Source organism: Schistocerca americana, chromosome 8 (assembly GCF_021461395.2).
Source record: "Schistocerca americana isolate TAMUIC-IGC-003095 chromosome 8, iqSchAmer2.1, whole genome shotgun sequence".
Lineage (NCBI taxonomy): Eukaryota > Metazoa > Arthropoda > Insecta > Orthoptera > Acrididae > Schistocerca > Schistocerca americana.
In genome coordinates this window covers 356,725,279-356,750,453 of record NC_060126.1, presented here as the reverse complement: position 1 = coordinate 356,750,453, position 25,175 = coordinate 356,725,279, and the positions used below count along the sequence as shown (strand labels likewise).

Sequence of the window (25,175 nt, the reverse complement as noted above, 5' to 3'; positions counted from 1 at the left end):
CCCATCTCCGGAGTTCGGATAGGTTGGTGTTGGTGGGAAGTATCCAGATAACCCGGACGGTGTAACACTGTGCCAAGATGTGCTGGCTGTGCACCAAGGCATGTTTAGCCACAGGGTGATCCTCATTACCAACAAACACTGTCTGCCTGTGTCCATTCATGCGAATGGACAGTTTGTTGCTGGTCATTCCCACATAGAATGCATCACAGTGTAGGCAGGTCAGTTGGTAAATCACGTGGGTGCTTTCACACGTGGCTCTGCCTCTGATCGTGTACACCTTCCGGGTTACAGGACTGGAGTAGGTGGTGGTGGGAGGGTGCATGGGACAGGTTTTGCATCGGGGGCGGTGTGTGTGTGTGTGTGTGTGTGTGTGTGTGTGTGTGTGTGTGTGTGTGTGTGTGTGTCTGCTTGTGTCTGTATATGTGTGGATGGATATGTGTGTGTGTGCGAGTGTATACCCGTCCTTTTTTTCCCCCTAAGGTAAGTCTTTCCGCTCCCGGGATTGGAATAACTCCTTACCCTCTCCCTTAAAACCCACATCCTTTCGTCTTTCCCTCTCCTTCTCTCTTTCCTGATGAGGCAACAGTTTGTTGCGAAAGCTTGAATTTTGTGTGTATGTTTGTGTTTGTTTGTGTGTCTATCGACCTGCCAGCGCTTTCGTTCGGTAAGTCACCTCATCTTTGTTTATATATATATATATATATATATATATATATATATATATATATATATATATATATATAATAGAGGGAAACATTCCACGTGGGAGAAATTATATATAAAAACAAAGATGAGGTGACTTACCGAACGAAAGCGCTGGCAGGTCGATAGACACACAAACAAACACAAACATACACACAAAATTCAAGCTTTCGCAACAAACTGTTGGCTCATCAGGAAAGAGGGAAAGAGAGGGGAAGACGAAAGGAAGTGGGTTTTAAGGGAGAGGGTAAGGAGTCATTCCAATCCCGGGAGCGGAAAGACTTACCTTAGGGGGAAAAAAGGACAGGTATACACTCGCACACACGCACATATCCATCCACACATACAGACACAAGCAGACATATTTAAAGACCAATATGTCTGCTTGTGTCTGTATGTGTGGATGGATATGTGTGTGTGTGCGCGAGTGTATAACTGTCCTTTTTTCCCTCAACTGTTGCCTCATCAGGAAAGAGGTGCCTTTCCTGATGAGGCAACAGTTTGTTGCGAAAGCTTGAATTTTGTGTGTATGTATGTGTCTGTTCGTGTTTCTATCGACCTGCCAGCGCTTTCGTATGGTAAGTCACATCATCTTTATATATAAATATAATAGAGGGAAACATTCCACGTGGGAAAAATATATCTAAAAAGAAAGATGATGAAACTTACCAAACAAAAGCGCTGGCAGGTCGATAGACACACAAACAAACACAAACATACACACAAAATTCTAGCTTTCGCAACCAATGGTTGCCTCGTCAGGAAAGAGGGAAGGAGAAGGAAAGACAAAAGGATATGGGTTTTAAGGGAGAGGGTAAGGAGTCATTCCAATCCCGGGAGCGGAAAAGTCTTTCCGCTCCTGGGATTGGAATGACTCCTTACCCTCTCCCTTAAAACCCATATCCTTTTGTCTTTCCTTCTCCTTCCCTCTTTCCTGACGAGGCAACCATTGGTTGCGAAAGCTAGAATTTTGTGTGTATGTTTGTGTTTGTTTGTGTGTCTATCGACCTGCCAGCGGTTTTGTTTGGTAAGTTTCATCATCTTTCTTTTTAGATACATCTTTATATATATAATCTGTGTGTGTGTGTGTGTGTGTGTGTGTGTGTGTGTGTGTGTATGCCTGTCCTTTTTTCCCACTAAGGTAAGTCTTTCCACTCCCGGGATTGGAATGACTCCTTACCCTCTCCCTTAAAACCCACATCCTTTCGTCCTTCCCTCTTTCCTGATGAAGTAACCGTTGGTTGCGGAAGCAGAATTTTGTGTGTATGTTTGTGTTTGTTTGTGTGTCTATCAACCTGCCAGCGCTTTCGTTTGGTAAGTCACATCTTCTTTGTTTTATATATATATATATATAAACAAAGATGTTGTGTTTGTTTGTGTGTCTATCAACCTGCCAGCGCTTTCGTTTGGTAAGTCACAGAGGGAAAGACAAAAGGATGTGGGTTTTAAGGGAGAAGGTAAGGAGTCATTCCAATCCCGGAAGCGGAAAGACTTACCTTAGGTGGAAAAAAGACCAGGTATACACTCGCGCGCGCCCACACACACACACACACACACACACACACACACACACACATATCCATGCGTCATGTTCCATATATACAAACACGGCTACTAACTTTTATTTGTGTTACACAGTTCCTTCTTGGTGTTGCGATTTTTTTCCCATTGATGTATTTAAAGTATTCATGAGATTAAGGAATTGTACTAGTCAGTTACAAAAAGTTATTGGACTTTAGCGGAACCTGATAGAAATTTGATTCAGTGTTGTTTGTCCAAATTACTGCACCTATGAAAAGTCGGTCCTTTTCTAAAGGATACTAATAATGACCAGAAAATGTGATGAACCTTGTCAGCAGTAGGTGTTAGATGGTAATTTTGTCATTGATTGACAAAAAATCATGATACGATTATGTGATCATAATAGCACGAATTAGTATTGATTGATTTTTGTTTTTATAGACTACACAATTTAATGCATTCTGGCTATAAAAGAATCAGCACACAGTATTCATTCATATATCTGCTTACTAAAAAAAATGCTGTGAACTATTCAGGCTGCCTCAGTAGATAGCCTGCTTTAAATAAAACAAATTGCTGATAGGCAGTGACTGTGCAATACTGCTTCCACATTAAAATTTGCACATAAGTTATACAAAAAGTATTGATTAGTGTGATGATGGAACTGATTTGACATTAGTCATAATATTACGTAAGAGAGCATGACATTCAATTTTCTCTCTTCTTCTGGTGTGAAAGTATGTAGAATTTACATGGTAAATTTAAAAAAAAATGAAATACATAAATAAAAATAGGGATTCTAAAACACATAACATTAATTTTTACAAAATAGCAGGTGTTATTAAAAAACATGATGAATGAATTTTTTTAGCAGCAGCTGCTGATGCTACAACCATTTAAGATAATGTCCAGTAGCTTGATCCACTGGGAGAGGCAGCGTCAAGTTGAAACATGTTCTGACTTGTCAGTCAGCATCCAGAGACACTACACTGGAGTTGTGTTTACCATGTCTGTCATTCATCATGAATTTCGAAAATCATGTGAACATTAAATTCTGCTTCAAGTTGCAAAAAAGTGCCAAAAAACTCGTGAAATGTGGAAATTGGTGTATGACGATAATGGTGTAACTCCAAAGGCTGTTTACAACTGGTATGAGCGATTTAAAAGCGGGAATGAATCGAAGGATTGCCTTCATTCAAATCCGGACTTCATGTCCAAAATTGTAACTGGAGATGAAATTTGGGTCTATGGATATGAATTTGAGATGAGATGAAACTTCAGTGTTCCCAATGGAAAACAAGTGCATCTTTTCATCCTGAAAAGGCATGTCAGTCAAAATCGATATCCAAGTCATGCCCATTTCCTAATTTTGGGGACATAGTGCAATCAGAGTTCATTACAAGGGGAACAACTGTAAATACTGAATTTTACTAGTGCATACTGCAATGTTAGCGAAACTGTATAGAGAAAGAGGCCAGAATAATGGGCCTATGGCTTCCTTCTCCATCATGACAATCCTCATTTTTGATTCCCAAGCTTTTGCTGGAAAAAGTTTTTCAGTCTGTCCACATCTACATTACTCACCAGATTCAGCACAAAGCACTCCTTGCTCTTCCCAGAAATTAAAACAGTGCTTAATGGAAAACAGTTTCACACCATTCCTGACAGTGAGAGGGCCAAGACAGGGCAGCTGAATGCCCATCCAGAAGAAGTGCTCCAGAAATGTTTTCCAGTCATGGATTCAGTGTTAGGATAAGTGCATTGCTATCCAAGGACAGTACTTTGAAGGACATAAAATCAAATTTCATGCAAGCATTTTCTTCTAAAAAAAATTATTCACTGCATTTTTTGATAACACGTCATGTGGCAAAGGTGCTAAACCTGGAAAATAGCTGTAACCTGACCACCTCAGATTTCTTTCAAATTTGGTGCAGTCAATGAACCAGATCACTATCAATTTGCAGACACGTATGACAGTTGTAAAGAAAGTCACTGGGGCCATCTAAGTTTGGAAATTGCGTCAAACTGTTGAAACTCCAGGTTGGATATAAACAGTATTAGGAAAAGGATAGATTGCTACCCACTGTAAAGGAAACATGTTGAGTCACAGACAGGCACGATGAAAATACTGTCAGACATTTAGCTTTTGGACGAGCGGCCAGAGAGGGCAATCGTGTATGCATGAGAAGAAGGGTGTGTTTTTGTGTGTGTGTGTGTGTGTGTGTGTGTGTGTGTGTGTGTGTGCGTGCGTGCGTGCGTGCGCGCGCGCGCGATTTTGTTTCTGAAGAAGTCATTGGCTGAAAGCTGAATGTGTAACAGACTTTCCGCTGTCCCTGTCTGTATCTCAACATGACAGCTTTACAGTGAGTAACGATCTAGCATTTTGGAAACTGTATGACATTTATGTGCATCTGTCCCAACATAAATGACCACAATATCATTGAAAAGATAATGAGTGCACATGAAACATCATTGACTTGACCTTTTACCTTGAATATCTCTGAACACTCCACCTTCGATTTATTATGACAAAAAAAAAAAAAAAATTATTCCTCCAGTGTGTTACTGTAATTGTGGTAAATATCAAGATGGCAGACCAAGGTCATCATGCCCAAAAATTTATTTTGCCAGCATCAGTTAACTATGAAAATGCAGAAGATAGTGCTTAAATGTGAAACGTCGTCCAAGTCTCCAATTAAATTGTTTGTTCTTCCACTTGGTGTAACTGGCTCCAGTCTTATTAAAATGTCTCTCTTCTGATGATGACACAAGTTTCTGGTTTGGCTGGAAACACTGATGACAGAGACGGTCGATGCAGAAGCAAGAAGCCGATCGGTACTTAATCCTTTTTTTCCAAAAATTGTTAATACATATGCATCCACCAAGAGCTGCTATACACACTGGCAACAAATCCACATATGTCTTTTAACAGCATTTTCTTCACCATAGCAATTACGGACTCCTCTCAGCTCGCTAAAGAAGTGGAATCCCTCTCCCTCCCCTCCCCCATCTCCCTCCCCTCCCCCATCTCCCTCCCCTCCCCCATCTCCCTCCCCCTCCCCCATCTCCCTCCCCCTCCCCCATCCCCACCCCCTCCCCCATATCCCCCCTCTCTCTCCCTCCCCCCCATCTCCCTCCCCCCCATCTCCCTCCCCCATCTCCCTCCCCATCCCCCATATCTCCCTCCTCCTCCCATTTCTCCCTCCCCGTCTCTCCCTCCCCCTCCCATTTCTCCCTCCCCCGTCTCTCCCTCCACCTCCTCATATCTCCCTCCCCCTCCTCTTCCTTTCCCCCGTCTCTCCATCCACCTCCTCATATCTCCCTCCCCCTCCTCTTCCTTTTCCCCGTCTCTTCCCCTCCCCTGTCTCTTCCCCTCCCCTGTCTCTTCCCCTCCCCCGTCTCTTCCCCTCCCCCGTCTCTTCCCCTCCCCCGTCTCTTCCCCTCCCCCGTCTCTTCCCCTCCCCCGTCTCTTCCCCTCCCCCGTCTCTTCCCCTCCCCCGTCTCTTCCCCTCCCCCGTCTCTTCCCCTCCCCCGTCTCTTCCCCTCCCCCGTCTCTTCCCCTCCCCCGTCTCTTCCCCTCCCCCGCTCTTCCCCTCCCCCGCTCTTCCCCTCCCCCGCTCTTCCCCTCCCCCGCTCTTCCCCTCCCCCGTCTCTTCCCCTCCCCCGTCTCTTCCCCTCCCCCGTCTCTTCCCCTCCCCCGTCTCTTCCCCTCCCCCGTCTCTTCCCATCCCCCGTCTCTTCCCCTCCCCCGTCTCTTCCCCTCCCCCGTCTCTTCCCCTCCCACGTCTCTTCCCCTCCCCCGTCTCTTCCCCTCCCCCGTCTCTTCCCCTCCCCCGTCTCTTCCCCTCCCCCGTCTCTTCCCCTCCCCCGTCTCTTCCCCTCCCCCGTCTCTTCCCCTCCCCCGTCTCTTCCCCTCCCCCGTCTCTTCCCCTCCCCCGTCTCTTCCCCTCCCCCGTCTCTTCCCCTCCCCCGTCTCTTCCCCTCCCCCGTCTCTTCCCCTCCCCCGTCTCTTCCCCTCCCCCGTCTCTTCCCCTCCCCCGTCTCTTCCCCTCCCCCGACGAGGGGGGCCACATCTCTGCCTCCCCCGTCTCTGCCTCCCCCGTCTCTGCCTCCCCCGTCTCTGCCTCCCCCGTCTCTGCCTCCCCCGTCTCTGCCTCCCCCGTCTCTGCCTCCCCCGTCTCTGCCTCCCCCGTCTCTGCCTCCCCCGTCTCTGCCTCCCCCGTCTCTGCCTCCCCCGTCTCTGCCTCCCCCGTCTCTGCCTCCCCCGTCCGTCTCTGCCTCCCCCGTCCGTCTCTGCCTCCCCCGTCCGTCTCTGCCCCCCCCCCCGTCCCCCTCTCCCCCCCCGTCCCCCTCTCCCCCCCCGTCCCCCTCTCCCCCCCGTCCCCCTCTCCCCCCCGTCCCCCTCTCCCCCCCGTCCCCCTCTCCCCCCCCCGTCCCCCTCTCTCCCCCCGTCCCCTTCTCTCCCCCCCGTCCCCCTCTCCCCCCCCGTCCCCCTCTCCCCCCCCGTCCCCCTCTCTCCCCCCCCCGTCCCCCTCTCTCCCCCCCCGTCCCCCTCTCTCCCCCCCCCCGTCCCCCTCTCTCCCCCCCGTCCCCCTCTCTCCCCCCCCCGTCCCCCTCTCTCCCCCCCGTCCCCCTCTCTCCCCCCCCCGTCCCCCTCTCTCCCCCTCTCTTCCTCATCGTCCCCCCTCTCCTCATCATCCCCCTCTTCCCCCTCACCCCTCTCTCCTCATCGTCCCCCTCCCCCCCTCGTCCCCCTCTCCCCCCTCGTCCCCCCTCGTCCCCCTCGTACCCCTTCCCCACCTCGTCCCCCGTCCACCTCTTGCCTCCTCTCCTCTTCGTCCACCGTACCCTTCTTGCTCCCTCACCTCCTCCCTCCTTGCCCTCTCCTCCCCCTCCTCCTCCCCATCTCCCCCCCCCCCCCCCGTCCAGTATACCTTTGTTAATAGGTATTAAACAGTGAAGCTCATGGGTACCTGGCAATGTCCTTGTATTCTTGAAACATTGTTTCAGGTTGACAATTTTTCTTTACCATGACGGGAAGCCGATCTACAGTGGGAAGCATATGAATGAATATTTTCTTTGCACCACTGAAACAACTGTCATAGTGTCAAAATATGGTTTTCGTGAGGTCACTTGAGGCTAGCAGATGTTATTAATCTCTTTACAGTCTCCAAAACCCTATCAAAGATTACTTTATCATGTGCTGTAGCAAAAAATAACATTCTGCTGTAACATTAAAATCTCGTCCATCTGTAATATAATAAATGTGCTTTGGACTTGGAAAGTGGCATTTTAAGAAATTGGTGAAATTATGGTGGGAAGAATACACGTGTTGAAAGCAGCCAGATATTTCCACATACGACACAAGATGTATTTCATTAGTATTTGCATCTCTTTAGTAAGCTTCAGATGGGAGAATTGTGAGTTGTGGTATATTGCAGTGCATTCCCAGTACTTCACCCTGAATGGTAAAAGAGTAATCGTCTATAAAATCACAAATAACAAAATACTCATTTACTCTTGAGTTTTTGTTTATTGATTTTAAAGAACAGTGACTGCTCCAGGGTGATAATGAGTGTTGTAGGTGCTGTTGGTGTTGTACGAGCTCTTGTAAACTTGGTGCAAACACCTCAGTGAAATTATCTTTTGAATTTGTTGTGGTCTCTATAAATACTATGCCTGTAGTTAAGAAACACTTGTAAGCAGTTTTGCCAGGACTGTTCATACCAGTCAGTTAGTTTTAATACTCTTGGGCATTTGGAACACACACACACACAAAGAGAGTGCTTTGATTGCAACTTACAAAATATTGAGAATTCAATGTTTATTTCTCGGCATGTATCTTTGAAGTATGTATAAACTTCCTTAAAACTGTGCAACACTAGTTGCTTCAGCGTATATGCTCTAATTGCAGTTTCTTTCACTGATACATAGTATTTTCTTCCTGTCATCACCCAGCTTGCATTTTGATCACAGTAGAAATCTTGCACGCATTATAACGGTTCTCTCACACAATGTTTTACCTGGTTTTGGACTTGATGTCACTAATATATCATGTTCTGCTGCTTACCGTGTTGCTCTCCATAGCATGTAATTTTTCTTGTTTGTCCTTATATTCATGCTTTATGGAAGTAAAAGCAAAATTTATATTTCACCACACATGTTGTCTGAATTGTGAAACTTTAGTTCCAGCCAGGCAATGATTTCTTGGCCTCCACCTTTTTTCATTCACTTCCTTTTCCAGTTGTGCCCTGTCAGTATGTGCCAGTGACGAGCCAGCATTTTTTCAGTTTTTGCTTTGGGTACTTTCTCTCTTGTTGAAGTCTCTTTTTAACACATGTGCACCCATGAAACAAGCTAATGATAGGTTGAAATAAATGTCTCTCTGGCTGTTCACAGCAATAAATGTAATAATCAATAATAATAATAATAATAGGTAATAATAGATGTAATATTTGGTCAGAATAATAGTGACTGGTATTGGCTGCTGTTCAGGAAAAAACTGAACACAGCCACTTACTGTATTTTGTTATTGTACTGCTGATGAAATAAATTTTTGGACATGACTCCTTCGGTCTGCCATCTTGGTATTTACCATGTTTATAGTAACATACTGGAGCAGTACAATACGTTTCATTCAAAAAAATTTAAGGTCGGGTTTTCTGAGATATTCAATGTAAAAGCTTAAGGTCAGTGACCTTTCATGTCAAAATCCTTAGAAACCTGATGTTGCATATCAGTAGCTTTTGAATGATACAAGTTTCGTTGCTGTATATGTATTAAAACCAGAATTAGTCATTCACATAGCAACAGATGCGTTTAAATTTCCAAAAAGTTCGAACTTTGTAGACCTGTAAATTTCTTCACAATTCCCATATACCTTTGCAAATTGATAGATTTCCATCTTTTACCAAATTTTAAGGAAAAGTGAATGGGTCATGTTGAGTGGTGTGTTGAATTGGTATTGTTGCCGTCTCAAAGCCACTTGTGGAGTTTATATTATGATTGTGGCAATATGCACTGTATGTCCACAGTGTACTCAATGTACACATTCTAGGGGACGGTTAAGCTTTAACTCTGACATGGTTGACTGCACTTGCTGTATTGCTACACCAATAGGTCTTCAGAGGTTTCAAAATGAACTAAAATGAAATGAAAATCTTTATTCATGGTAATAGGGGGCCACAACTCGTGCTAAATGAATTAAATGATTTTGGTTTAAGCTGACATTTTAACATATTCTGAGAAGTATTGATGTAACAGTATAGGAAGTATGGCAGACCGTGTCCCATAGGATGTGAGAATTGACTGCAAGCCCCATCATGTATGAGCGCAAGACCCGTGTCAGCAACCAGTGTAAGCAAAGAACCAAAAGATAATAATGATGCCAATGACCAACATTCCATTTTAATGTCAGTATTTTAATACCCTAATTAAATGTTTTTATATTAAATCTTTTATAAACCCCATTTTTTTAAAAATTAAAGTATATTATTTATTCAGTGGAAGCGGAAGATAATTTAAATGTTATGCTTTCTAATTGTATAATATTACAGCTTTTGTTAAAATGGTTCCATTCTCACTATAGCACAAACTAAATTTCATTATTTTTGTGTGGTGTGGCTAATGCCATGATATTTATTTTTAGGTGACTGTAGTATTGCACCAGCACTACTGTAATGTTTTCTTTTTATATTTTTATACATAAGTAAAATTATATACTTTGTGTACAAAAAATCCTTATTTATTTCTTTTGTATCTAACAGATTTTCAATGATGGCATGACCCAAAACCTATTAAATTGTGTAGTCAATGAAAATAAAAGTGATCATGTCAGTATAATATAGTAACCCAAACGTTATATCATCTCTCTTACACCAGAACAAACCCAACACTTATGTCACATGTTTGCTGTTGTGCTCCTAATGCATGTTAGTTGATGCATGGAGCCCTCAATCCACAATGAGGGTTTAATTGAAGAAATTGCATGTGGGTTGCTCACAGTTTATAGTTACAGGTGTATCTCTCTTAATTTAATATTTAGTAACATTTTTAAAACATCATGTTAAATGAGTGAGGTCAATGACAATGTGAAGTATAAATGTGTATTCTTAAATTGACAATTTACTGTATGTGCAGATATTGAGTTGCAGACAGGCACAACTGAAAGACCACTAAACAAGTGAGCTTTCAGCCAAAAGGCCTTCTTCTACAGTAAACAACACACACACACACACACACACACACACACACACACACAACTAGCACGTGCATGACCACTGTCTCTGGCTGCCCTCCATCCTGGATTTTCCATTGTTTTATTCTTAATTTGAGAAAAAAGGACACTCGTTAACAGTTATATGAGGGAGTTAGTGAAGCCAGACTCATGCTCTTTCTTCCACCTCTTAGGCATCATGTTCCAAAAAGAGCCATATTACCTACATAATTTCAAATGTTCTTTGTGCTATGGCCTGTCCATTGCTAGTCACTATGCTGTTTTAACGTGTTTGTGTTATAAGCACGTGGAACACGAGTGTCCTGTTTCCATAAGTACTTGAGAATTGTTAAATTCAGAGAGAGAGAGAGAGAGAGAGAGAGAGAGAGAGAGAGAGAGAGCACATTCTGGCAAAGAACTTTTATCAAGAAGTTCAACTGCAAATCTGCGTTTTGTAAATATCTGTCTCTGCTATTCAATGGCTTGATTTTTGAGTGGTAGTTAATTCCTCTACTTGTATGTGGCATAAATTTAATGCTTGTGATGATTTCTTCATAGTGCCACAGCTTTCACAAGTACCAGATTACATTAGTATGGTATCCTGTGAGATATCTAAGTAATTGTGATTGTTACACCTACTCTTCAGCATTAATGTTATGAATTTATATTGCTTGTATCTGATGGCATAGTAATATGATAAAATAATATAAATACGATGTTAAAGAAGTTGTTATTTTCTTAGGTCACAGACTTTCACCCCACAGGGAGAAAGGAAACATAAATTTTACAGTGACCTATGCATAGTGTTTGCCTATACCTCATTGTGCAGACATTTACTCATTATGTTCCAAATTGAATCTAAATGTTATTAGGCTTAAAAACAAAACTTTGTCCATTATTTACTTTTAAGTGTTGTCCATTTATACACTTCACTGTCTTGTGTGTCTCCAGTCTGACGCCAGCACTGCTGCAATTTAGGCATCAAGTTGGAGTGAGAGAGAGAGAGAGACAAATAAGTGAACCTCTCAGTTCTTGGATACACACAGAAAGATGTGGAGATCTAAAAGGTATGATTTTAAAGACTGCGGCATTCCATTGGCATCTAATGGTAAGGAAATAACCATTCAAAATCAATCCTAGAGGTAAATATATAATAAATGGACAATACTTGAAAGCAACTAGTTGGCTGGTTTTATTTCCAAGTCTAATAGTAACTACGGTTGGTACTGCAGTAACTAGTACTTAACAAATGTGCCACTGCATGCATTAAACGTCATCCTTGGAGGATGAAACCTTTTCATTGAATTATTCTCTACAGTTGCTCTTGTTGATAGAGATTTGTGATTAAATTGGAAAGTAACTTTTTTTTTATTTTTATATAGTTAACATTGTAATAAGGGGTCTTAGCCAGCTATTATCCGGAAATTGGGCACTAAACTGAAACTCAAACTTGGATTCTTTTCTTCCAAAAGCAACTCTCTGTCTGAGCTTGCAGCCCAGTTCAGAATGCATTTTTAATCTTTCAGAAAGGTTTTCTTTAAAAAAAATTCTGGATATTGAGGAACATGATGGCTTGGTTCTAGTGTGCAATCATAATTCCTTGGCAACTTCTAGGAATTCTGCTTGGCGTATGTAAGGTTTCATAAGTGTTCGTAGGACTGTAGGTGGTATTGAATAAATTGTTGTGTTTGAAGTAATGTAGGCAAATGTTAATGAAAAATGCTTCCGAAATGGCATAAACTGAATGTCTTTATAGTATGTATGTATCCTCAGTTCAATATTTTACATAAAGGTGAAAGTGGAAAAATCACATGAAAACTTCACTTCTTCTTATCCCTTCAGTTTTACTCTTTCCTCAGACCGTTAAATAGAGAAAAAAGAGCCGTCTAAGGTCCTACAGGTGTCACCATCTACAGGACAAATGTGTGTGTCATTCCTATCACTGTTCACTGCAGCTCAGAGCCTAGTTGCACCAGTATCATGGACCGGACATTCAGTTACATTCACTTTTACTATGTGCACATACATACATTTTAGAACTGTAATGCATCTTGATTAAATTGTATCTCAGTCACTGCCTCTCCTGCAACAGGGTATCTGAAAATGATTGTTTGAAATTGAAGAAGATCATTAGCAAATCAGAAAATGTTGAAGAGTTGGATTTGTGTAAAAAAATTGACATAATTAAGGTTCATGCTTGGACCCCCAAGCTGACTTGTAATCTTCAACCAATTGATGATTCAGTTCATAAAATGCTGCTAATTTGCCTAAACTTTACTCAATGAATTTAGGAGATTGTTGCAAAGAATATTATTATTTTATTATTTGGGCAGAGTAACATACTGCAAGACACAGTTATAAGCAGAAAAGAGGGATCAAAATGCTGTAGTTACATACAGATGGCAGACAGAGTCTGCGAACTTTCTGTGGCTAGTGCCATACAGTCGTTAATGATGAGATATTTTGATTTTAAAAAAGAACAGTCTGCAGGCTACATTGACTCAAAAGACACACAGGTAACCTACTGCAGCAGCCCAATATATCTGTGGCTGTTGTAGTTGCATATTATGTAATTTTTCTAGCATAAAAAAATTTTGGAACCTGAATATGGAGCCATGTTTTGCATGGATAAAGCTTTGCTGGTAGTCATTGAAGCATGACAATAAAGCTACCTTAGATCACTCAAAAGACTTGCAGAGATTTTCACAGTTTTAAAATAGCTGTTATTTGGGTGTCCAGGTTTGTTTACTTAATAATTGCGAAGAAAAAAAGTCAGGCTTTAAGATTGATCTCTTAGCTGGAATTTTTTGTTTTGCTAGTTGCATTGTTGAAAGTTTGAGCTATTTGAGGCACCTTAAATTGTGTAATTTATTGAAACAAGAAATATCAGTATCACAAGGATAAACTGAACAAAACTCTGCAATATTAAGTAAAGTAGCATGTGTGATGGTTTGATTTTACACCTGTTTATGAAGTGGAGTATGCAGGCTCTTTTATCAGAAGAAGTAGGTGTGAAAGAACTTAATTTTGAGAAATTTTTTTCAAATGAAATTTGTTAATTTGAAGTTACTCAGGTTAGACTTTTTTTCTTTCTTAAAAATATTTTAAAATATCTTGCTTCTTGGAATTAACTGTCATTTTATCTCTCATACACATAAAAAGATTTCAGTTTCTGAACTTCAAGCATGATAGTGCTATTGTGAAAATTGACACAGGCAGAAGAAAATTTGAAGGGTTACCACTGTGACCATACTACCTGCGTACCACCTTGAGAATAATGTGCATTGTTGTCTTATATGTTAATTTTTGCGTACTGCCCACAGGACACGTGCCAGCATGGATGGTTCAGGGTACGGCGGTGGTCGATCGAAACACCGTAACTCTGACTATGATGGTGAGGCGTGGCAGGAGGATTGGGGGGATGGGGATGGTTCTGATCATGAGGACTACAAACGTCAGGAAGAGCGTGACTGGGATCGCAGACGATCACGATATGCCGATGAGAATGGATACAAGAGTGGGGGAAAGCATCGAGGCAGCCCACCTGACTACAAGTCATCTCGCCGTGGTGGTGATTGGGATCGCCACTATTATGGTGGTGGAGGAGGAGGTTATGATCGGGATGATCCACCACCTCCTCGTCGTGATTACCGAGATCGACGTTCATCTGGTGACCGTGACCGACGCAGTCGGTATGACCGCAGAGGGGTAGATTTTGATGAAGAAGGACGTTATCGACGTGATCATAGCCCAGAAAGCCTGGATTCATTTGATGATTACTATAGTGGGCGTGGTGGAGGTGGAAGCAGTGATGGATATGGAAGGTAAATGTTTATCATAATGTTTTAGTGTTTCTGTATGTGTTTGCAGTTTTTAGATCCAATCGTTAACATGTAGTATCCATATGATAGTTACTGAATTTGTTGTTGTGTTAATTTTTCTTTCATCATAATGGATAAGACTGCATCATCCATACGGTGACAAGGATAGGTGAATTGATAAATGCAATTCAAAATATGGCAGAACTACATATCTGCACAACAGGTTTTATTTTAAGGGCTTAAGTAGATATTTCGAATTGCTAGAACAATCATTACTTTCTAACGTGTTTGAAATTTACAAACAATGTTTGTATGTAATTCCTTTTGATCATATGAAAACTATAGAGAAAATAACAATGAATGGAAAACTCACAGAAACAACCAGTGAATTGCCCAGTGTCTGCTGATCTCAAATTCTAGACAAAAACAAGACTGATTTCTGTTTGTAGGGACATAAGAATACATCAGTGGAATATTCTGAACCTAGAAAAATATACTAAGATAAGAGGTCATGGATTAATTTATGTTCAAATAGAGTCGGTGACAGTTGGGCGACAAATAATCAGCAAGGACATCCTTTGATATTCCTACTATTTGTAGACTAATGTTAAAGGGACGATGGTCCTCAGCATGGTCACATTTCAAAATGAATGAAGAGCATTAATTTAGTTACAACTTACGTTATACAATTTGTTTATGGTAAGTTATTCAATTAATTTCCATTAATCATTCCAAGGCGTCCTATTTGCTCTGCTTGCTGGCTTCTGGACAAATGTGGCTAGGCTCCCAACTGCCCCTGCTTGGTGGGAGGTGTAATCCCCTAACATTTTAATTTGTACTTGTAGATTTTTCATAGCCAGAATCCAAAAGTTTCATCTTGCTTCTTCCTACCATTTTGTAAACATAACTTTCTTACCAGTTTTTACAGTGACTTGAGACAGCCTCCTTATCCGATGTGGAAGGTATGCCTCCAGCCCCATGACAACTTCAGTGGGCCACTGGCTGTTTTTGTCCTGTATATATTCCCCCATTCTATATTATTTTACTCATCTTTTATAACTGGTTTCATTCTTCCCTTCTTCACACTCACAGTCGAACATACTAAAGTTGAAATAACTGCCAGTCTCGTCTATCTTAATAGAATTTTGTGGGTCAGATACTCCGATTTGTTCTATAAGACTTGATGATTATAGTATCTCTCTTCCATAGCCATGCCCTTCTGTTGTACCAGTTCCATGTTTCATTTTTACTTTTATTATAATGGTAGCACATTTTTACTATGTGACATAAAAGCTTTGTGAAGCTTTCAAACTTCTCTCTCTTATCATTTAAAATTGTATAAGATTTGTGTCGAAAATACAATATTCTGTTTAAGATAAGACAAAAATAGATTATTTCTGTTCATTTTCCTTTGAATGGAGAATGGTTGATGCTTCAGTTGTAGTGAAATACAAGACTTTGTTGATTAGAAGCAGACTGCCTTAGCAACTTACATGCCAAATTTTCTTAATAAGATAAGCAGTCTTAATAGTATTTTACTGTTTTTGTGTAAAGAAGATTACACAACCATTAGTCATGGTTGTTGCTACATTTGCAATAAAGTGGAGGTAGAGCAGAACATAGATGATGGGTAATACACACACACACACACACACACACACACACACACACACACACACGTATTGTGGTCTTCAGCTGTATTCGTGAAGTCCCAGTAGAGAAGTTCTTTGGCTCATCTATTACATTTTCTCTCCACCTACATGTAATTTTCGTTTACAGCCATAATAAATTGTGCCTTCCTCTTCATTCAAAATTTTTGTATGAAGGAATTCCATGATCCATTTGATTGTTTTCCTGTCTCTTCTGGTAATTCCCAATATGCATCTCTCCATTGCTTGCTGAGTAACCTTCAGTTACTGAATTATTTTTGCATTAAAATTCATCTCTCACAGTCGTACGTTAAAACTGGTAATACACTTTTATTGTGGAGTCCTTATAGACAAACTTGAGCTTAATTTTGAAAACCTATTGAATAGCTTAAAAGTATACCATGCCATTTTTACTCTTCTGTTTATTTCTTTTACTGTCCATCAGGTTGTTCTTAATTGCCCTGAATACAAAAACTTATCAACTGGTTCCTTTTTAGTTTGTTCTATTGTCTTTTTCATGCACTCATTATACTTTGCGGTTTTCTTGTGTTCAGGCTTACTTTCTCTTGCTATTAACTTAGTCCCTTCATCGTTGAAGTTTATTTTCACTAGGGACAAACAATACATGTCATCAGCAAAACAATGGTGATTCATACACATTTCATTAACAATACACTTCTTCTCTGCTTTACCAGCTTAACAATTTGTATGCTTCCTCTGGTACTTCTGAAAATAGTTTCCGATATTGTCATAGATTTTAGTTCACATGTACAAATGTTTTGTTAACATACATAAGTCCACACATTGATATAAATAGTTAAGGTCAAACGTATGGTTCCTGAAGAAGGGCAGCAGCTTTTTCAGTAGTTGCAGGGGCAACAGTCTGGATGGTTGACTGATCTGGCCTTGTAACATTAACCAAAGCGGCCTTGCTGTGCTGGTGCTGCGAACGGCTGAAAGCAAGGGGAAACTACGGCCGTAATTTTTCCAGAGGGCATGCAGCTTTACTGTATGGATAAATGATGATGGCGTCCTCTTGGGTAAAATATTCTGGAGGTAAAATAGTCCCCCATTTGGATCTCCGGGCGGGGACTACTCAGGAGGACGTCGTTATCAGGAGAAAGAAAACTGGTGTTCTACGGATCGGAGCGTGTAATGTCAGATCCCTTAATCGGGCAGGTAGATTAAAAAATTTAAAAAGGGAAATGGATGGGTTAAAGTTAGATATAGTGGGAATTGGCAAAGTTCGGTGGCAGGAGGAACAAGACTTATCTTAGAAGCTAGATTAAGAAAAGGCAAACCTATGTTTCTAGCATTTGTAGACTTGGAGAAAGGTTTTGACAATGTTGACTGGAATAATCTCTTTCAAATTCTAAAGGTGGCAGGGGTAAAATACAGGGAGCGAAAGGCTATTTACAATTTGTACAGAAACCAGATGGCAGTTATGAGAGTCAAGGGACATGAAAGGGAAGCAGTGGTTGGGAAGGGAGTAAGACAGGGTTGTAGCCTCTCCCCGATTTTATTCAATCTGTATATTGAGCAAGCAGTAAAGGAAACAAAAGAAAAATTCGGAGTAGGTATTAAAATCCATGGAGAAGAAATAAAAACTTTGAGGTTCGCAGATGACATTGTAGTTCTGTCAGAGACAGCAAAGGACTTGGAAGAGCAGTTGAATGGAATGGACAGTGTCTTGAAAGGAGGATATAAGATGAACATCAACAAAAGCAAAACGAGGATAATGGAATGTAGTCGAATTAAGTCGGGTGATGCTGAGGGGAATTAGAGTAGGAAATGAGACACTTAAAGTAGTAAAGTAGTTTTGCTATTTGGGGAGCAAAATAACTGATAATGGTCGAAGTAGAGAGGATATAAAATGTAGACTGGCAATGGCAAGGAAAGCGTTTCTGAAGATGAGAAATTTGTTAACATCGAGTATAGATTTAAGTGTCAGGAAGTCATTTCTGAAAGTATTTGTATGGAGTGTAGCCATGTATGGAAGTGAAACATGGACGATAAATAGTTTGGACAAGAAGAGAATAGAAGCCTTTGAAATGTGGTGCTACAGAAGAATGCTGAAGATTAGATGGGTAGATCACGTAACTAATGAGGAAGTATTGAATAGGATTAGAGAGAAGAGGAGTTTGTGGCACAACTTGACAAGAAGAAGGGATCGGTTGGTAGGACATGTTCTGAGGCATCAAGGGATCACCAATTTAGTATTGGAGGGCAGCGTGGAGGGTAAAAATCGTAGAGGGAGACCAAGAGATGAATACACTAAACAGATTCAGAAGGATGTAGGCTGCAGTACGTATTGGGAGATGGAGAAGCTTGTATAGGAGAGAGTAGCATGGAGAGCTGCATCAAACCAGTCTCAGGACTGAAGACCACAACAACAACTACAGTAAAGGTCAGAAATTATCATTTTTTGGTCGCAGTTTTTGTGTTGAAAGACAAAACTTACACTGTATACACTGTTTTACAAAGGGATATTACAACTTGAAATCTTACACTGAAAATCAGCTTTTCTCTATTAATACATGCTTAAGTTTATTGTTTGAAGTGTGTAAATTAGCAGTCTTGAGTTCAGATGGAAGTCTTATAAAAGATGGGTCTTATTGTATGTGGACTACAGTCTGCAGCCTTCTTTTTACTTGTGATCCTGTGAAACGTTTTCCTTCCCGTTGTATTATACCTATGTACATTACTGTTTGCTACATTATATTGTGAATTTTGTTTCACACTCATTATCGCCTGCAGGATGTACATAGAGTGGATGGTTAATATTTTATATTTTCTGAAGATTTCTCTAAAAGGCCCTCTCCTGTTTACCTTAGTTACCACTCTTACTGCCCCCCCCCCCTTCTCAGGAGCCTGGCTGTATAAACAGCTGGTGCCCCACCCCATAGCTCAATAATGTACTGAAGATGCGGAGATATCACTTCGGAGTATATTTGTCTCAGGCTATCATGGTCCATGAAGTTTCAGTAGATATGCGTTGGTAATGATTTTCTTACAAGTATGGTCTATGTGTTTTTTCCATGACAGGTGTCCATCAAAATTTGTGTTTGTGTAGCAAAGGGCCAATGGGGGTATAAATAGAGTTCTATTTATGTTCTGATTGTAACTAAGCATAAATTGCATTGTCACTGTATTATATTTATTTACAAGTAGCTTATTTGCAGAAAGATAACTAGAAAGAAAATTATAATTCATTTCACTACTGCTTGTAGTATCTTGCTTATATTGGCCTAGCCGAAAAAAGATGTGTCATCATCCTACCTTACAACATTGCAGTTTTGGGGTTCAATTGAATTGTTAACGTTCACATAAAACAGAAAAGGCCCAAATATACTTGCTTGGGACACAGCACATTGAAGTATCTTGTGGGTTGATTTGGTTGTTGTCAACTGTTTATTCTTTTATAAGTTAGCTTGACACGCTGTTTCCTGTCTGTCAAATAGAAGGTAAGTAGTTCGAAATGCTGTCCCTCTCATCCCATATTATGCTTCTAATTTATGCAATAGAATTCTGTGATTCACAGGATCAGAAGCTTTACTCATGTGCAGGAAGGTGCCTGTTACTTTTTCTTTCATCTAGCTTGTTTACTAGTTACTGTATAAGAATTCCTACTGCTGTTACAGTAGATCTTCCTTTTCTAAAACTATGTTGTAGATTGTTAAATAGATTATGTTTGGTGAAATATTCCTCAGAATGATTTAATATTACCTTCTCTAATTATTTCCCAAGCTCTGAAGTTAATGATCTTGGCTTATAGTCTGTACCAGTTTTTATTCCCTTCTTATACACCGGTAGTAGTTCAGTGATTTCCAAAAGATCAGGGAATTCTCCATAGCAGAGGGAGATATTAATTAGATGTGTCAGAGGCTTTAATAATTCTCCTCTACATTCCTTTAGCAGTGCAGGTGAAATGTCATCCTAGCCTAAAGACATTTTAACTAGAAGTTTTGAAATGATTGCTGGAATGTCCCTCTCAGTAATGCCGTGGATGAGAAGAGATTGGCTAGTCTTTGTAACATTTAAGTTGGGCACCCAGTCATGTTCTTTACGCCAGTTGTATTAAACATCTGTGAATTTCTCACACTTTTCTTTTGGATCATTTGTTATACCATCATTTTCTTTTAACATTATGCTGATACGTTCGTGAGATTGCTGTTTCCCACATTCTTTATGCAGTATTTTCCATGCTCATTAACTAACACAGGTTGAATTGCTTATTCGATAGGCACATTTATGACCTTTAAGGTTAGTCTCTTTTTGTCCTGAGCAGTTTTTATTTTGTTAGTATTGTAATTTAGTATCTCTTGAGGTTAGTCAAGGAATGTCTCTTTTTGTCCTGAGCGGTTTTTATTTTGTTAGTTAGTATTGTAATTTAGTATCTCTTGAGAGTATATAACAGGCTTTCATATTCTCTCTCAGTTTAACGATTTCTCAGCTTTGTGTTAATAGATTTGTTTACTTGTTTTACTAAACGGCATGTTTCATTTAAATTTTTATTGAATAGTTATAGAAATTTTCCAATTGTCATTCACATTTGTTGCATTGTAAACTGGGTTCCATTTTTCGTTGTCTAATGCCCTCTTCAGTTTTTTATAATTACATTTTCTTTCATACATAAACATAATGTGCTACCTGACCCCTCTTTTTAGTTCAAAATTTCTCACTGTGAGGATCTAGTCCAATAAAATTTACACTAACGATATATATGTTTTTTAGTATGCCAGCGTATGTTGAATCAAAGCCATGTTTCTCAAGTTCTGTTTGTACGTATTTTGTTGAAACTGTGTGAAAAGCTTTCTCAGAAAGTATGTACCGTAGTCAGATTGGCTATACACATTCATTATTTTGTTGTTTGATTTCATTCACATCTTGAAAATAGTCCACTGTGACCTATCCACTTCTAAAATCATAGATAACTCATTCCTTTGCCTCTTTTGCATCTAATTTTTTCTGTGTGTGATGTGATAATTTTAGAGTGTACCAGTTGACTTTTAATGAGTATCAGTTGCTTTGTGGTATATATTGTCCCCAATTTATTTCTGTTGAGTTCAGTTCATCTCTTTTATGTGTAGATTTGTCTACCAAAATACTCTAGTTGTAAGGGAGGATCAAAAAGTTTCTGTTTGAGAGCATTGCTGCAATGTTCTGCGATTCAGATCCAACTATACATTTAGGCAAGGGATTGGTGTGGGATTTGTGTGTTTCCGACAGGTGCGTGCAGTAAATTTGGAGAGGGGGGCCTATGGCAACATGATTACCAAATGTGTCCAAACAAGACCAATGTGATGATGTGATGTGATGTGATGTTCTGTTCTTGGCTATCAAAGGGCAAACACTGGTAGACATCCATCTGAGAATAAAGAATGTGTATGGGTAGCATAACTGTAGAAAACCTCCATAGTGGAATGGTGTGCCAAGAGGTGCTACTTCATTATCCTCTGCGTACACCCCCGTGGTGTGTGCCCCGCCCTTGCCTTCGGCTCGACTTGGCACAGGGCCCGAAGGACTCAGTCCCTCCGGAGGCCTTCTGCCGCCGCTTTTATTCCATCCTCGCCACGTATCAGGGCTCTGGCGTTGTTTACACTGACGGTTTGATGGCTGCTGGTCGTGTTGGTTATGCTCTAATTCTAGGAGACCATTAACGAGCTGTCGACCAGTGCTTCCCTCGCTCTCGTCTGGTGATGGCTGTCCAGAAGTCCCTGCATACTCTTGCCCGTTGCGGCCGATCTGTGGTCTTTATGTGGACCCCTGGCCATGTTGGGATACCTGGCAATGAAAATGTTGACCGCCTGGCGAAAGAGACCACCAGTAAACCATCTCTGGAGATTGGCCTCCCAGCGACTGATTTGCGGGCAATCTTACGCCGCAAAGTTAGAATTTAGGGGACACAGAATGGCGCAACCTGCCCGTGCCAAACAAACTGCGTCCTATCAAGGAGACGACTGGGTGGCGGTCATCCATGCGGGTCTCTCGCAAGGAATCTGTTGTCCTCTGCCGGCTGCGCATTGGGCCCACTTGGCTGACGCACAGCCACTTATTGCGCCATGAGGACCCCCCTCTATGTCACTGTGACCCACATTTTGTTTGAGTGTCGCCTTGTAGCTGTGGTGAGGCAGACGTTAGCGCTGCCTGATACACTCCCTGCCCTTTTAACAGATGACTCTGCCATGGCGGACTTAGTTTTGCGTTTTATTTGGGCAGGGGGCTTTTATCACATGATCTAAGTGTTTGTCTATATTTTGTGTCGAGTCTGGCCTTTGGCCTACGGTTTTAGTCTGAATTTTTAATGTGTTCTCAGTGGTTGGCTTTTCCTTTTTTGTCTCTATGGTCAGCCAACCATTGTCACACTGTGAGATTTTAATTTGTTTTGTCTTTTCTTTGTCTGAGAGTTTCTTGTCCTGTGTCGTCTGTTGTGTCCATTATCCATTTTTTACTCTGTGTGGGTGTTTTTACGTTTTGGAACAAGGGACCGATGACCGTTGCAGTCTGGTCCCTTTAATCCCACAAACCAAACCAAACCAAACCAAACCACCTTCATTATAACACTTGTTACCATACCATAGGCATCTGCCTGTAGTCCTAATCTTTCTCCTTGTGACTGCCCAAAGTATATGTTAAAATAAATTCCTCAGTAACATAACACAGAATTGAAATTATCAGAATACATTTTTTTATTTCTCATGTGGATTTAAGTAATGCCGATCAACATTTTTGGAACTGTTGATATATGATATCATGTCCCCCCCCCCCCCCCCCCCCCAAAAAAAAAAAGCTAACCTTAAGGTTGCACCTTGAAATGAAACTCAGCTCAGAGCTTTTGGGGCATGGCTTCCACAGAGTAAATCTCTTGTGGGCGTCCTGAAGGCTCTTATGCTTCAATCTGAGGATGTTCTATCAACCTGTACACAATTTTCATATTCCACTGCTTACATCAAAAGAAAAATGAACAAAGTTGCTGAAACTTAGCTATCAAATCTATGTCTATGTATGTCTCCATAAGGCATTATTGTGTCATTAATCTACATTCAGTATTATTGTTTTGATAGTGTTTTAGTCTATTTTTTTTTTCTGCCATTGGTTATTCTGTCCACCGTTTGGATGAGTTCGCAAATTTCTCATCAGAGTGCACTACAGTATGGTAAAATAAGTATCACCACCGAGTAAGAGTTTCACAAATGATTGGAGGAAAAATATACCCTGTGTGCAAAATATGTCCCGTTATTTTCGTTTCCTGGCTTGCTGACTGCTGGTGATGTGCTCTATTAGCAAGTTTCTTTTTGTGAGTATATTACGCATGAGTTTAGTGAGTTTTGCTCTCTTGCAGATAACAGCAGTATACCATAAGTTTGAAAACAACACAATATGAGGTCAGCGTGCAATTTATAAGGTAATATTTTGGAACATGCGGTTAGGATGAACATGAACTTAGTGCATCCAGACCCAGTGTAAACATAATTTTTTTCCCTTTTTTTTTTTTTTTTTGTTATAAAAAAAGGCCCAGAGTAAATCCAAGCAAAGGTATACACACAATTTTTACAGAATAATGAACAATGGTGAGTAGGAATTGTTGTTTAAATTGGCATGGTGGTTGCTTGGGTCACTCACGTCAGCCAGTCACAGCATAAGATCCATGACATCATGGAAACATCACTTTCATCACATGACCTCGTAAACACCGCAGTGATCAGATCGTTCAGGTCAGCCAGTCACAGCACATGATCCATATCATCATGGAAGCATCACTTCGTCACATGAGCTCATAAAAGCTGCAGTTAGAGCACACAAAACATTGCTTAATAAAGTTTAGAAACGAAAATACCAAAAACATTTGGCATGTAGCAAAGCTAACACACACTGCACTAAAGATCTCTCCAAAACATATCTCTAATACAATTTGTAGTGGTAAACTGTCAGGAAATACAATGTTGGGGGATAAATAAGCTGCCTCTAGATTTTATATAGAAGTTAGCTTTTGATGTTATTTAGGAGTTTGTTGTTAAATGGAAAGAAGATAAAGTGCATAAATATTTTACTAGAGTGTGATATTACTGTCCCATCCCCCTCCCCTTGTGAAAAATCTTGGTTGTGACAGATTGATCTGTAGCGTAGCCAAAGTTCTAGGTTAGTTCCAATCCTTAAATGTCCCAGTCTTCCCCAGGATCAAAACCACGAGCCGTGCTTGACATTATGTTAAGCAAGTATAGTATTTAACATTCATATAAGAACCCTGGAGATACTAAAAGGTATCAGATAGATTATATAATGGTAAGACAGAGATTTAGGAACCAGGTTTTAAATTGTAAGACATTTCCAGGGGCAGATGTGGACTCGGACCACAATCTATTGGTTATGACCTGTAGATTAAAACTGAAGAAACTGCAAAAAGATGGGAATTTAAGGAGATGGGACCTGGATAAACTGACTAAACCAGAGGTTGTACAGAGTTTGAGACACAGCATAAGGGAACAATTGACAGGAATGGGGGAAGAAATACAGTAGAAGAATGGGTAGCTTTGAGGGATGAAGTAGTGAAGGCAGCAGAGGATCAAGTAGGTAATAAGACGAGGGCTAGTAGAAATCCTTGGGTAACAGAAGAGATACTGAATTTAATTGATGAAAGGAGAAAATATAAAAATGCAGTAAATGAAGCAGGCAAAAAGGAATACAAACGTCTCAAAAATGAGATCGACAGGAAGTGCAAAATGGCTAAGCAGGGATGGCTAGAGGACAAATGTAAGGATGTAGAGGCTTATCTCACTAGGGGTAAGATAGATACTGCCTACAGGAAAATTAAAGAGGCCTTTGGAGATAAGAGAACCACTTGTATGAACATCAAGAGTTCTAAGCAAAGAAGGGAAAGCAGAAAGGTGGAAGGAGTATATAGAGGGTCTATACAAGGGCTATTTACTTGAGGACAATATTATGGAAATGGAAGAGGATGTAAATGAAGATGAAATGGGAGATACGATACTGCATGAAGAGTTTGACAGAGCACTGAAAGACCTGAGTCGAAACAAGGCCCCCGGAGTAGACAACATTCCGTTGGAACTACTGACGGCCTTGGGAGAGGCAGTCCTGACAAAACTCTACCATCTGGTGAGCAAGATGTATGAAACAGGCGAAATACCCTCAGACTTCAAGAAGAATATAATAATTCCAATCCCAAAGAAAGCAGGTGTTGACAGATGCGAAAATTACCGAACTATTGGTTCAATAAGTCACAGCTGCAAAATACTAACGTGAATTCTT

General features: G+C 40.7%; 1 protein-coding gene across 6 annotated transcripts in view; it reads left to right on the top strand.

The window, feature by feature from the left end:
* The window catches only part of LOC124544705 (RNA-binding protein 5-like), a 122,427-nt gene that overhangs the window by 32,060 nt on the left and 65,192 nt on the right, over nucleotides 1–25,175 (top strand). For 3 of the 6 annotated variants that reach the window (XM_047123346.1, XM_047123345.1, XM_047123347.1), the window contains 2 exons: nucleotides 11,390–11,505; nucleotides 13,762–14,262. In XM_047123346.1, the coding sequence (XP_046979302.1) occupies nucleotides 11,489–11,505; nucleotides 13,762–14,262 (518 nt within the window). In that variant the 5' untranslated portion in view covers nucleotides 11,390–11,488. The remainder of the gene's footprint in view (nucleotides 1–11,389; nucleotides 11,506–13,761; nucleotides 14,263–25,175) is intronic. The other 3 variants (XM_047123349.1, XM_047123348.1, XM_047123350.1) reach the window with 1 other exon arrangement.